Source organism: Engraulis encrasicolus, chromosome 2 (assembly GCF_034702125.1).
Source record: "Engraulis encrasicolus isolate BLACKSEA-1 chromosome 2, IST_EnEncr_1.0, whole genome shotgun sequence".
Classification (NCBI taxonomy): domain Eukaryota; kingdom Metazoa; phylum Chordata; class Actinopteri; order Clupeiformes; family Engraulidae; genus Engraulis; species Engraulis encrasicolus.
In genome coordinates this window covers 30,146,017-30,159,600 of record NC_085858.1, presented here as the reverse complement: position 1 = coordinate 30,159,600, position 13,584 = coordinate 30,146,017, and the positions used below count along the sequence as shown (strand labels likewise).

Here is a 13,584-nt window from a genome sequence, read left to right as displayed (position 1 = left end):
TGACTGCCACACCACCAGGCTGTGGTGGCTATAATGGTCAGAGGCAGCACATGTTGTTTGGTACCCTGGACGCCTGGGTTTGAAGCCAGGAGGGGCAGGGCAACTCTCTTCTCCGGTGCTACAAGTTATAATGCAAGAAACTGTCATTCTGTGGAGCTGAATCATCCTCTTGAGCCAGTCACTATTGGGTCAACTGGCCTAAATGAATACACACTCAGCCCAGAGCTATTCTCTATGGTGCTCTACTACATCCCTGTTTATTTCTTCCTACGGGTCGGCATTATAGAGAGGTGAAGGGATAGGGCAAACCCAGGAAAGTGGTTAAAAATTTAGCACCATCATCTATCATCATTAGGGCACAGTAGCCAGGTAGTTGGATGGCACAACGAGTGATGCAGAAGGCAACATTTACACAGTCACATATAACTAAGCAATAATGATAATAATAATAATAACATTACACAAGCATTATGCTGTCATGATGTCATGCAGTTTAGTCTTATTTGTCTTTCCAAGTGAAGTGCCAAAGAGCAGCCTTATCCCAGGAGTCTAGGTGGAACACCACCGCAGCGAGTGACTTGGCTCGTCTGAAGAGCATCTCACAGAGAGAGGAGGCCGGAGCCAAAGCAGCTAGTGTACACACACACACACACGTACACACACACACGCACGCACGCACAAACACACACACACGTACGCACGCACACACACACACACACACGCACACACACACGCACGCGCGCCCACACACTCACACACACACACAAATACGCACACGCGCGCACATTCACATACGCGCGCGTGTGGGCGTATGCGCAAACACACAGGAGCGCACACGCAAACATACACACACGCGCACACTTACACACATACATGCACACACACAAGCACACAAACATACACACACGCGCGCAATTACACACACAAACACACAAACACACAAATACGCACGCACGCACACATGTACACACACATGCATGCACACACGCACGCACACACGCAAACACACATACACACACGCACACACACACACACACACACACACACACACACACACACACACACACACACACAATGTGACTTACTATGACCCAGATAGCAGATGTTTTGGCTTTGTTTTGGCAGATATCTGCAATTTATGGCTTCCTTTTGGCAAGCCATAAGCTTTTGGCAAAATTTTGGCATGGTTATGGTTGACCTGGGCGCCAGTGAATTGGGGCGTTCCTCTGGAAAGCAAAAAAAACAAAGATTTGGCTAAAATATGGGTTGTTTATGGCTTCCCACAACACATTAAAACGCGCGGACTGTGAATGAATGAGTTATGGCCAGGTTATGGCATGTGTCAGGTTAATCTGAACCTCAGGTGGAGAGCGGGACAGCAACGTTCTACATTGGTGCGCTTACGGCAACCCAAAAGACTGCCAAAATCAACTGTCAAGAGAAAAACTCGTGCTTGCCTCACTTCAGTTTCCCCAGCGCCAGTGTGTGTCAGACTTCAGTTTATGCAGGTAAGTGCAGTTGACACGTTTTTATATTAAATACAACCGCCGATGACTTAAGAGATGAGGCATTTTGTGTTATCGGTTTTCATGTTGATTTCATAGGTCTGTGACCGTCGGTTTCCGTGTTATGCGCTGAAACCATACTCTCAATGGCTGAAACTTAGATACCCTTTTAACAGGAGCTAAAACACAAACGTCTGTGACACACAACTGTGACATTTAATCTTAGTTGCTACCCTCATACTCAGTAACGGTTGATTAAGCGTTGTTCTGTGGTTGAAATTCACTTTCAGATATCAATGCCAAGGGAATTTCAATCAAAGAACAACAACACTAGCAATCCCAGCTAACTGCCCAACGACAGCTAGCAAAAGCCGGGAGCTAGCTAACTCAGGCATGGAGCATCTTCTACCTATCGGCACAAAGCAGAGCACTATCTAGCAATATCTGTCTGTCACGGAAAGTGTTGGACTCACTGTAATTCTAGCCTACTACTGAAGCAATCGAGTGAATCTGCTTTTTTCTACATTGTCTTTTCAGATGTGCTGCTGCTGAAGTCACCCGGTGGAGGAACTTGTTTTTTGACAGGCATACTACAGGTTGGTTCCACAATTTATTAACCTCTCTCTCTGGTCTAATCTTCGTTCGTTGTGAAAGTCTTTGCTTTTAATGTAACTGCTTTTAAGTATACGTCTGCATTGGGTAATACAATGGTCGGTTTGTGTTTAAGCGCTGGCTATTTAACATGATCAGTTGTTAAGGCAGTGTGTATTGTTCAGCTATCAACAACAGGGGGTAAACCGTATACAGAAATGTGGCCCATGTAGGCCTATGTAATCTTGCTCTAACATTTGTAATAGGCTACCTCAACACAGAGAGTAGCTTACTAGAGGTGTCAAAGGTAAAAGTAGAAGTGAATTCATGGTGAAATGTAAACAAACGCCTGCCCCCAGACCAGGATATCTGAAAAGACTGAATAAGGGGGAAAAAACACCTCAGATATGCCTACTGACAAGTCCAGGGTAGTGGGAGCATTACTAATTGTCAGAAAGCTTTAACAATGGCACATGATATAACATAGTGACTAGTCTGTTTCACCAGTTATTCTACTGTAGGCACACCCAATGAGATAGATAGCCTACTGCTTTGTTGTTATTGAAAAACCTAAAAGCTAGGTTAAAAAAAAACTCCAATTTGACCAGTACTCTGATCTTAGAATCAGTGGGCTACTATATACTCAAGTGCAAGTTATATGTTTTGGCAAGGTTTTGTTTGATTGAGTATTGTTTTTTTTTCCTATTCTTTTTTCTCCCTTTTTACTTTTGACAATTTAGTAGATGGTTGTACAATCTACTGTAGCCTACTACTCATGTCATTTAAAATGTATAAAATATGAAATAATCATCAATAATAATAATCAATAAACATCTACATTCTCTTCAGATGCTGTGCTGCGGACGGACACTGCAGTCACCTGTAGGAGGGGTCAATCAAATCGGATCTCAAAAACAGGTACCATTTAATAACACCCCTCCCCCCTCTCCCGTCTATTACTCTATTAATCAAGTGCATTTGTGCCGCCACTTGGCCAGGACACCCTTGTTAAAAGAGATTTTTAATCTCAACAGGTTTATTTTCCTGGTTAAATAAAGGTTAAATAAAAGAAGAAAAAAAATGTAATGCCACTGTTTTCAAAGTTACTTTTGCATGTAGTAATTCAATTTGGTTTATCTTTTTATTCTTTCCCAGATGTCGCGAATCTGATCTGATCTACCTACCTCTATGTGGCAATAGAGTACCTGCTTTTACTGGCCAGGGGACCAAGATGAAAACAAGAGGCCTGTACCCAGACATACAAGCACCCATCAAGTCACCCAGTCCTCCACCACCTGCCGTGCAGCTATACCCATCCATCAAATCCAGCCACTTGCCCACCCCCACCATCACAGCATTTGGAGGCAATAAAGTATAATGAAATGTATTTAATTGTCTTGTTTTTTTTTTTTCTAGATGCATAAATATTCCAGTTTCATTGTTGAAAATCACGCATTTATTAAATGTGCGATTTTCAAACAATAAAACAGGAATATTTAGTGATCCCAAATGTAGCCATAATGGGGGCCAAATGTCACTTATTTGTCTTATAAGTTTCTCTGTATACCGGTATTTACATTTTAACGTTTACATTGAAACTTATAAGACAAATAAGTGACATTTGGCCCCATTATGGCTACATTTGGGATCAATTATGGGTACATTATGGCAGTATTTAGGGTCATTTATGGCTGTTCTGGGAGAGTTATGGGTACATTATGGCTGACTTATGGGTACATTATGGCAGTATTTAGGCTCATTTATGGCAGTTCTGGGACAGTTCTGGGTACTTTATGGCTGCATTTTGGCTGAAGGGTGGGGTCTGGAATTCCTTTTGGGGCCTTTAAGGCTGTACGTGGAAATCCCAAATAGGTTTTGGGTGAACTTTGGTCAATTTATGGCTGGGTTTGGTTGGTTTTGGCATGCCAAATTTGGGCCACTTTTGGCCCGGGGACTCAAACCGAAGCCAGCCAAAAGGCCAAGACACAATTTGGCCCAAAACTCTGCCAAAAACATTTTGCTATCTGGACACACACACACACACACACACACACACACACACACAGCATCTCTGGGACTGGGACTGCACCACACTGGTGTTTTCCAGCTTTGTGGCGCCGGTCGGGAATATAAAAGCATTTCAGCCACCCAGTCATGACCTCATTGGTATCAAGTATCTCTCAGTGTGGATGTACACTGTTATCTAGTGATGTGGTAAAATAAACAAACATCCATTATGCCACAATGTCCCCCCACGAATGATTTCATTTCATGATGTGGCAGATATGAACTCTGTGTGTATGTGCGTGTGCGTGTGCGTGTGTGCGTGTGTGTGTGTGTGTGTGTGTGTGTGTGTGTGTGTGTGTGTGTGTGTGTGTGTGTGTGTGTGTGCGTGCGTGCGCTCAATCTCACAATTTCAGTGGTGCTTGATGGCATACTAGAGCCACTGCACCACAGTCTCAGAGAGCTTGAGCTTGCCCCAACAAACAACGCCAGAAAATGAGTTTGCCATCACAGCCATCCACACTGAATGCCAATGTGCTGGCATAGACTCCCTCTTCTCAACCCCCACACACCACTGATGTCAATGGCGTCTGAGTGCCAACATTCACTGCAAAGGTTCAAACAGTAGAAAGCTGAAAAGAGGTCTTGGTCAAGGACCTGGCCTTGCACTGTAGGCTTGCAAGCACATCAAAGAATCTCATCTGAACTTGTTGAAATTATATTTTTTATAGAGAGGTATTTCATGAGGCAATAAAATTATTCTTTTTAAAAATGTCGAAAAGGTTAGCGCCGTTTTATTAGCAGTCTTTTAGCAGTGGAATTTTGAGCAGGAACTTTGCGTCAGCAAAGAGTAAACAGGGGCCAATAGGCTGCCTGACTATCTCCACGGCGTTAAGATTTTTTCAAGGCATCGTCACCTCCTCGCTAGCGGGGAACTGCAGTATAAATTCTTTTGGGGGGACGTCTGGCCCACTCACCAAAGGATTTGCCGCGCAACAGATAAGCTGAAAACCCGCAAAGACCACATTAACACAGGGGCTTAACATTGTGGATAAGGATGACTAGCTGCGCGAACAAAATGGTGATTTTCTACTTATATGCACAGGTAGGTAAATAATCTACACAAACTGTAAATAATTTAAGTTTAAATAAACTATGCAGAGTTCAAATAGATTTTTGTTATAACATTGGGACTCATTAGCATTTATTAGTAGCCAGGCTATACTAACAATGTATTATGGTTGCAAAACTAGCATTTAGCACCTATTCATAATATCATTATACTAATATATGTTAGTAATAACATAGGCTATAAAAAAAATATGTAGGCTATTAATTTGACTAATTCATTTGGGAATGCTGACTTGGGAAATGGACTTGTGTTTTTCTATAATGTTGGCATACAGTTCCATTCATTAGTAGACTAATCATTAACCATTATTCATATTGATAACATGTGTGTAGGTCAGGTGACATCGACGTGTGGGGTGCTGACTTGGGATATTTGTTTTAACATTTGTATAGGTGGCGTTTGGAGTGCTGACTTGGGCGCAGATGTGCCCATCCAGATGTCGTTGTCCAGAGGAACCACCGATGTGTGGACGCGGAGTGCCACTGATTCTTGACGACTGCGCGTGCTGTCTGGTCTGCGCGAGGCAAATGGGAGAGATTTGCTCCGAGCTCACGCCGTGTGACGCCCGGAAGGGTCTGCGCTGTGATTACGGAGCGGGAGCGCACAAAAGGACCGGAGTATGCGCAGGTAAGGGTCCTCACTCTCACCATACTGCAAACAACTTGTAGTGAATGCATGCAGTAGGCAAAGGCGGATTCCTTGGAAATGAGTATTTCTGAATTACTTTTGAAGAAGTATTTCCGAAAATATTGTGTTATGCTTATCCATCACGTGTAAGCGCGTATTAATTGAGCCTTTATGTAGGCCTACTAGATACTGTGTGGAGGGATGTCTTAATTCTTCATTGTGAGAAGTAAATAACTCTTTTAAAAACATCTCTTCAGTTCCTGAAAAGCAAGGGGAACACTTGCTTTCTTTCTTTTGGTTAAATGCACACAATATTAACTGTCACTTTGATAGCAGCTCATAAAGTGTCTTTATTTAAGTGCAAATAAAGAGACTTGATGCAAGGCGCAGCCCTTTTTTAAGTTTTCATTTGGGCCAGCAGGACCCTCAAAGTAATTAAGGATCACAGAGTGAAACCTGCTCCTTGCTACAAGTGACAATTCATAGACTAAACCCATGCTTTGTATGCTCTCCCCCTCCCCCCTCCCTCCTCCTTCCGTCCTCCTCCTCCATAGCTCACAAGGGAGACGTGTGCATCGTGGACGGCTCCGTCTACCAGAACGGGGAGACCTTCTTCCCCAGCTGCAAGTACCAGTGCACCTGTCGTGACGGCCAGATGGCGTGCGTGCCGCGCTGCAACCTGGACGTGATGCTCCCGGGGCCCGACTGCCCGTTCCCGCGCCGGGTGCAGGTGCCGGGAGAGTGCTGCGAGAAGTGGGTGTGCGAGCCACAGGCGGAGTCCAGCGCCCTGGGAGGATTCACCGGGCTGGCAGGTCAGACACCTCACTACCCCTTACTAACGTCTGTGGAACTGTAGTATATTAAGACACACATACACACACGCACACACACACACACACACACACACATAATATATCTCTCATTGTAACACGTAATCCCCCACTACCTCTCACTATCTGACTGTCTATCTACATAATTACGGATCACAAGCCTGATCCAGGAATTTTGAAAAGATTCTTTACCATTGCGGGACAGGGCAAATTTTGACATTCCAGTTTCTAACTCCACAAAAAGAAGGCAGAGAGACTTGAAAAAAATAGGGGTGTAATATAGTAGTCAAATGTTCTATCAAACAGCTTCCATGGCGGAGGTCTGCACTCTCTGAGTGCATTTTCTAGTTGTAGCATATTAAAGGGATGGTTCGGAGTAGAATCACCCTAATGCCATTTGAACCGTGACACCCATCCACCTTTACACCCGAAGTGTTTTCTGCCGCAGACTTACATCAACAGAGTTGCCGTGTTATTCGATGTTTATTCCGGTTAGCTTGACTCAAGCGCATATGGATACTGGGCACCGTCTCCAAACTTTCCCCACAAAAATAACATGTCATTACACCAAACTTCTGCAGTAGCACAAATATGGTCTGTACTCACGAAACGAAGCATTTGGAAGTTTGGAAATAGTCCAGGAGTTTAGTATTATCAACACAAGCTGAATAGCTTCTCTGCTGCTAAAGCTGTGCCAACGTTACTTCCGTCATATGAGACAAGCCCGTAAAAGTCTTCAACAAACTTCCAGACGAGAGTGTTAAAAAAGTTTTCACTGAATTGTGATTAAGGCTTATATTTTCAAGGCAATACTTAAAAGATATTTCAAATCTTACCTACTATCAATTAGACAAGGATTTTCGTTATCAATACTGATGCTGAATTCACTTTTCATTGTGCATATTATGAGCTTCGTTGAGGACTCTTACATGCTTGTCTTAGATGACGGAAGTAACGTTGGCGCAGCTTTAGCAGCAGAGAAGCTATTCGGCTTGTGTTGATAATAATAAACTCCTGGACTATTTCCAAACTTCCAAATGCTTCGTTTCGTGAGTACAGACCATATTTGTGCTACTGCAGAAGTTTGGTGTCATGACATGTTATTTTTGTGGGGAAAGTTTGGAGACGGTGCCCAGTATCCATATGCGCTTGAGTCAAGCTAACCGGAATAAACATCGAATAACACGGCAACTCTGTTGATGTAAGGCTGCGGCAGAAAACACTTCGGGTGTAAAGGTGGATGGGTGTCACGGTTCAAATGGCATTAGGGTGATTCTACTCCGAACCATCGCTTTAAGATAAGATAAGATTTACCTTTATTGTCTCTACAGGAGAGAAATTTTGTATGGACATGAGAAGGTGTGAATTTACAATGGACAAACAAAAAATTAGACAAGACTTGGGTACTACAGAGGGAACACAAAGAAAGAAACACGTAGACATAAATGGAAACACGTAGACATAAATAGAAACATGTAGACATAAATAGAAACACGTAGACATAAATAACTCTCTCACAACACTTCTTCATACATCTCATTTGGTAACACCTATCGCTCTTACCCCTCCCTAATGTCTGTGAAATTGTAACACTGACATGGCCACGGTTTGCCATACTGACTGCTGGGTTCCTTCTGTATATCCAGCCTACCGCCAAGAGGAGACGCTGGGCTTTGACGCGTGGGACCCCAGCGTGAACTGCATCGAGCAGACCACCGAGTGGTCGGCCTGCTCTCGCTCCTGCGGCATGGGGCTGTCCACCCGGGTCACCAACAAGAACGCGCGCTGCGAGATGCTCAAGCAGAACCGGCTGTGCATGGTGCGGCCCTGCGACATGGACATCAAGCAGACGCCGCCCCCCACCGCTGACATGCAGGTACGTACATCACAAACATGCAGGGTTATAGAATGAGGCTGGTAGCCATTTTAGGGTGACATCAAGACTTTTTTCGTCAGGCATAAGAAAACACAGCAGCACAACACACACTTTCAGGTGTTGATTTGTAAATAGGGACGTCAAGACGTAAGGATGCTTAAGTTTTGTATTTGTATTATTGACAGACGATAAAGGCCGGCCACCACGTTTTCTTTCTTTTTTTTTAAAGATATTTTTTGGTCTTTCAGACTTAATTAGTGACAAGACAAGAGACAGGAAACGTTTTTGGGAGAGAGAGACAGGGAAGGGTCGGCAAATGACCCAGGCCAGAATCGAACCCTGGTTGGCCACATAGCAGACAAGTGCCCTACCGTTAAGCCACCATAGGGCCACCATGTTTTATTTCTAACACAGGTGAGTTCACAGTAGCTTTCTGAACTACCTGTTATAATTACGCATTAAAATCAGCTGACGTATTGTATACGTACTTGGCTGGTTGAACTAAAATCGCCCTCATGTCCCCTTGTGTAGTCATGTTCCAACAAAGTGTTATTGCTTCTTTTGTTTTACTGCACATCATGTAGAGTTTTAACCTATAGGCACACCTAATCTTTACCCTGGCCTTCCTACACCAGGATGACGGAGCGTGCATGAAGACCCAGAGGAGTCCAAAGGCCATCCACCTGTCCTACAAGAACTGCACCAGCGTGCAGGCCTACCGGCCGCGTTTCTGCGGCGGCTGCAGTGACGGACGCTGCTGCACCCCTCACAGCACCAAGACGGCCCAGGTCAAGTTCTCCTGCCCCAACAAGCGCATCATCAAGAGACCGGTCATGTTCATCAACACCTGTGCCTGCCACCACCACTGTCCCCAGGACAACGGCATCCACCAAAGCTCCGACATGATGTTCCCTGGAGGGCTTAGGCTCTAAAACCTTCCCGGAACTTTCCAGAAGATCCCATAACAACGCTTTAGAGAGGCTCTAGAACCTTCTTAGAACATTCCAGAAGGCTCCAGAACACCCTTTAGAGTGACTGACTCATCTCAGAGCCCTGTGAGGTATCTTCTCTGTAATGAGCGAATGGGCTTGCTTTATTCTATTCTGCCCTCAATTACAACCAAAGTTTTATATTGTACTTGATTTTATATAGACAGTAGATGATCTGTTTGCTGCTACCCGGGGCTGTATGAGTACTAAGGTACTGCACTCAGTCTGGCCATTAGGTAGAGACCTCCCTTTGACTGTTCAAAGGGCCATGAGTTATGTGAGTTATGTGTGTGTAACTGAAAGAGTTAGACATTTGGGCTTCAAAAGAGTAAAATCCCTACCACACAGTCCTTTTGTCGGTGCATGTGACACAGGTGAATTCACTATAAAGCTGATCCGCCAGTTTGATGTGCTGTGGGGGCATTAGAATCAGCTGACCCACAAATGGTTTGGTATTCATTTTTGTGATGCTTTGAAAATGAGATCTGCACCGCTGGTCTCTAAAGGGTTACAATGTGCAAACACAAGGATTCTAGCAGTTAAGTAGCACCACTCTTATCTCCTAGAAACCCCAAGACATTGACAACCACGCTGGTGGTTGGTTACAGGTGGTGTGTGTCTTTAGAGTGAGGGTTACTCAAACTCACTATCCCAATAGGAATAAACACATGCATTAGTGCAATAAGTCAGAGGAACAAACACAAGGTCCAGTCCACTGGGCCGAATTCCTCCAAGCGAGTGTGTTGGTAGGGTGACCTCTCCCAGGGCTCCCCGGGACCCTCACCGTGGCCCTCCGTGTCTGCCGGCCGCAGCTGTGAGGGCCCCTGCGAGACGGAAAGGGGCAAAGGTAACTCTCACACCGGCGTGACGATCTCAGCAGCTCCGTGTGTCTTGGCCTTTTGGGGGGCTGGGATCACGCTAGCGTTTGGGGTTTTTAGTGAACAAATATGGGGCCTTGAAGAAGTGGGTTAAGTACCAAAGACATGGTGTGGCAGTGTCTCGGCAGTAGTGTGTAGGCTATGTGTAAAGGCAGCAGAAATGTATGAAATAGCACATCCGGTGTAACCCGCTTTCTCCTCGGAAATTCTTTCATTTGATTTTTTTGGGTTTTTTTTTAAAGACGAGGACATTGTCTGTATATATGTGCTCTAGAGTTTTTGCATGTATGAAATGCACAGTGTTTATTTTATATCTAAACTATTGTAAATAGCATCATACAGTATTTTATTGTTTTAAATGTGTTATATTGTTCTTTTTTCTTCGACTCAGCTTTTTCAGTGTTCCTGTGTGTTTATCCGTTTTCAATTGTTTTATACTGTGGTAATAAATATGTATTTTTGTACATATTTCTTCTGTATGTCTTTCTGAAGAAGAGGATTTGCACCAGTAGGAGAAGCCAGTTCGCAAGTTGAGTCTCGAGATGACTTTTACACAGGTTTCAGTAGTATGGCTCTATGAGTTTGAGAAGTCAAGAGAGCCCCCACGTGGTAGAAAGCAATAATACACTTAACTCAGGGAGTTTTATTATGACTATGCACATGAAAACAAAAAACAAATATATCAAATAAAATAATGAGCACCTGTAATATAATGTGCCTGCAACACCATGATATTCTTATGTAGAGTTTGACATGTACTTTTTATGTAGCACCTAGACATGAATGTATAACAAAAAAAAATACTGTATACTCGCCATTTGATATGGTGCTTCAGTGATCTTGATTGTAAAAGTTGAGCCCTACTATATTCGAATAGTGTGATATGGTATGAAAATACATACAATTTTCTCAATTGAAAAAATAGAATAAAAAAAATAAAATTAATATCACATTATCTCTGGATTTTGAGTTATTTTCCGAGCCGCTGTCTTCCTTGTCAGGTTAATTTGTCTGATAGACTGAAAATGGTTCTTAAGCACTTATTCATCCTGTTCCAAATTGGGAACTCCCTGTGTGATAGACTTAGCCGTTCTAACATGTCTGAAAAGATTCCAATTCACCCAGGTCTTGTTATCGAAAGAGATAAGTTGAAGGCAACTGGACCTCTTCTTTAAAGGGACACTGTGTGAGATTTTTTGTTGTTCATTTCTAGAATTCATGCTGCCCACTCACTAATGTTACTTTTTTCATGAATACTTACCACCACCATCAAATTCTAAATATTCATTATGACTGGAAAAATTGTACTTTTCATACATGAAAAGGGGGATCTTCTCCATGGTCCGCCATTTTGAATTTCCTATAACAGCCATTTTAAGCTGCACAAATGACTGTAATTGGACCAGACTAGTTAATATTTGTTTATTACTTAGTAAACTTTCATGTAAAGATCAAATTTGGCAATAGGGAGCCTAGTTTCAATGAGCAGCATAGTTGCAGTACCTTTTTTGACCATTTCCTGCAGAGTGTCCCTTTAAGCTTGAAAGACGTCATGCTCCTCATCCCGAGCTTCATCCGTTCTGGTCAAAGAAGTGGTTGGGAATGCTCAGGGCCGCTGGCAGCTTTGACCGGGCCTGGAACAAAACAAATCTGAAAGCCCCCCCACCTCTCTCTCAATACACACAATGTAATGGGGTTCACTATTCTAAATAAAAAAACACTTTCCCTGGGCGTATTGGGGCGACTGACCCATTTGTCCTCCACTGTCGACAGGCCTGCTTGCTGACACTTCAGTAGACATCAACCAGAACTGATGAAGCTCCTTGGACGGGGAATGAAATGGGTCAAGTTCCAAGAAGTCTAGTTGCTTAATGTTATAAACTAAGCCAGCGGTTCCCAAACCTTTCCCCCCGTGCACCCCCTTTTACATTTCAATGTGTTCCGCGCACCCCCTAAGCGAATGTTGCAGAGCCGCACATTCTCACTCCTCATTTCCAATCGACCTGGCATTTTTTTCTGCCATCATTACAATGGAACTTGTTGCATGACAAGTCTAGGAGATACAGATGGCTCCTTATAGCATATGATTCATCAAACAATTAAAACTACCATAACACATATCCACCATTGCTGTATTCAGCTCGCGCACCCCCTTGTGACAGGCCGCGCACCCCCAGGGGTGCACGCACCACAGTTTGGGAAACCCAGAACTAAGCTATTCACATTACTGCTATGGCACTTATGGCAGAATGACCACAAGAGGGTGCAAGTGAGTATAACATTTCTCCAGATGGATCACATTGAATATTAGGAGTTACTACAGCCAGGGTCGGGGCTGACAGCTTTGGCTAGGCCTGGGACAAAATCATCTTAAAGGGCCCCCGAACCAATACATGCAATGTAATGAAGACCCAATTCTAGGCCCCCATTGTCCCTGGGCCCTAGACAACATACCCCTTTGTCCCCCCGTTAGCTTCCTTGACTATAGCACGCATCTGGTTTGAATGCGACCAGTCAGTGAGGGGTTTTTTTTTTTTGAAGAGGTAGACTACACGCATCATTGCAAATGGCAGAAATCTGCAGGCTCTCTAAACAAATCGTCATCCTGTTTTCACTCCCACTCATCAGTGATGGCAAAAGACAGGTCATGGGTGCCATACTCTCTTCCCAGCAGAGCTTAGACTGGGAAACGGAGGAGGAGGGGGGCCGGGGGTAAATAAAATTTCCCTGAAACTGAAATTAAATTACACTTTTAAAGTTGAGTTGCTTGCTTGTGTCTGTTGGAATTAGTTTGGACATTGATGTTCCGAACAGAGGAAACTAAGCAAGGCCCTGCATTTCATATATAGTACATCAGGCCTATTCAAATCAAATTTGGCCCGCGGAGCCATTCAATTTGGCCCGCGAGATCATTTCAAATATGTATTACAGTTGGCCCACATGCAGCATTAATGTATAGAAAATATGACTTGAAGTCAAAATTTTGTGCACCACAAGAATTAAGAGTGGGTCCAGACAAGTGTAACAGCACATGCTAGCACATAGAAGTTGATAGTAAATGTATTATCTGGCGTAAGTGTTATTTGTCCTGTTGTAAGTATTAAGCGTGTGGACTGTATATGTAAAAAATGTTAAATACGTAATTCGGCCCG

General features: G+C 43.7%; 1 protein-coding gene and 1 long non-coding RNA gene across 2 annotated transcripts; both read left to right on the top strand.

Moving 5' to 3' along the window:
• Positions 1-1,121: 1,121 nt before the first annotated feature.
• LOC134461852 (uncharacterized) lies at positions 1,122-3,433 on the top strand. The gene is made up of 4 exons (XR_010037433.1): positions 1,122-1,508; positions 2,043-2,101; positions 2,946-3,014; positions 3,252-3,433. It is a non-coding gene; the product is annotated as an uncharacterized LOC134461852 (long non-coding RNA).
• A 1,667-nt stretch (positions 3,434-5,100) lies between these two features.
• On the top strand, positions 5,101-9,831 carry LOC134436765 (CCN family member 3-like). Its single transcript, XM_063186119.1, has 5 exons — positions 5,101-5,205; positions 5,625-5,859; positions 6,414-6,671; positions 8,336-8,565; positions 9,201-9,831. Exons 1-5 carry the CDS (start codon positions 5,158-5,160, stop codon positions 9,495-9,497), a joined length of 1,068 nt encoding a protein of 355 aa, XP_063042189.1. The 5' UTR covers positions 5,101-5,157; the 3' UTR covers positions 9,498-9,831.
• Positions 9,832-13,584: the final 3,753 nt, after the last annotated feature.

Excerpts from the sequence above, each read along its gene's own strand:
- LOC134436765 (XM_063186119.1), top strand. The coding sequence starts at position 5,158 with ATGACTAGCTGCGCGAACAAAATGGTGATTTTCTACTTATATGCACAG. Across the intron at positions 5,860-6,413 it reads AAGGACCGGAGTATGCGCAG|CTCACAAGGGAGACGTGTGC; the intron begins GTAAGGGTCCTC and ends CCTCCTCCATAG. Across the intron at positions 8,566-9,200 it reads CCCCCACCGCTGACATGCAG|GATGACGGAGCGTGCATGAA; the intron begins GTACGTACATCA and ends TTCCTACACCAG.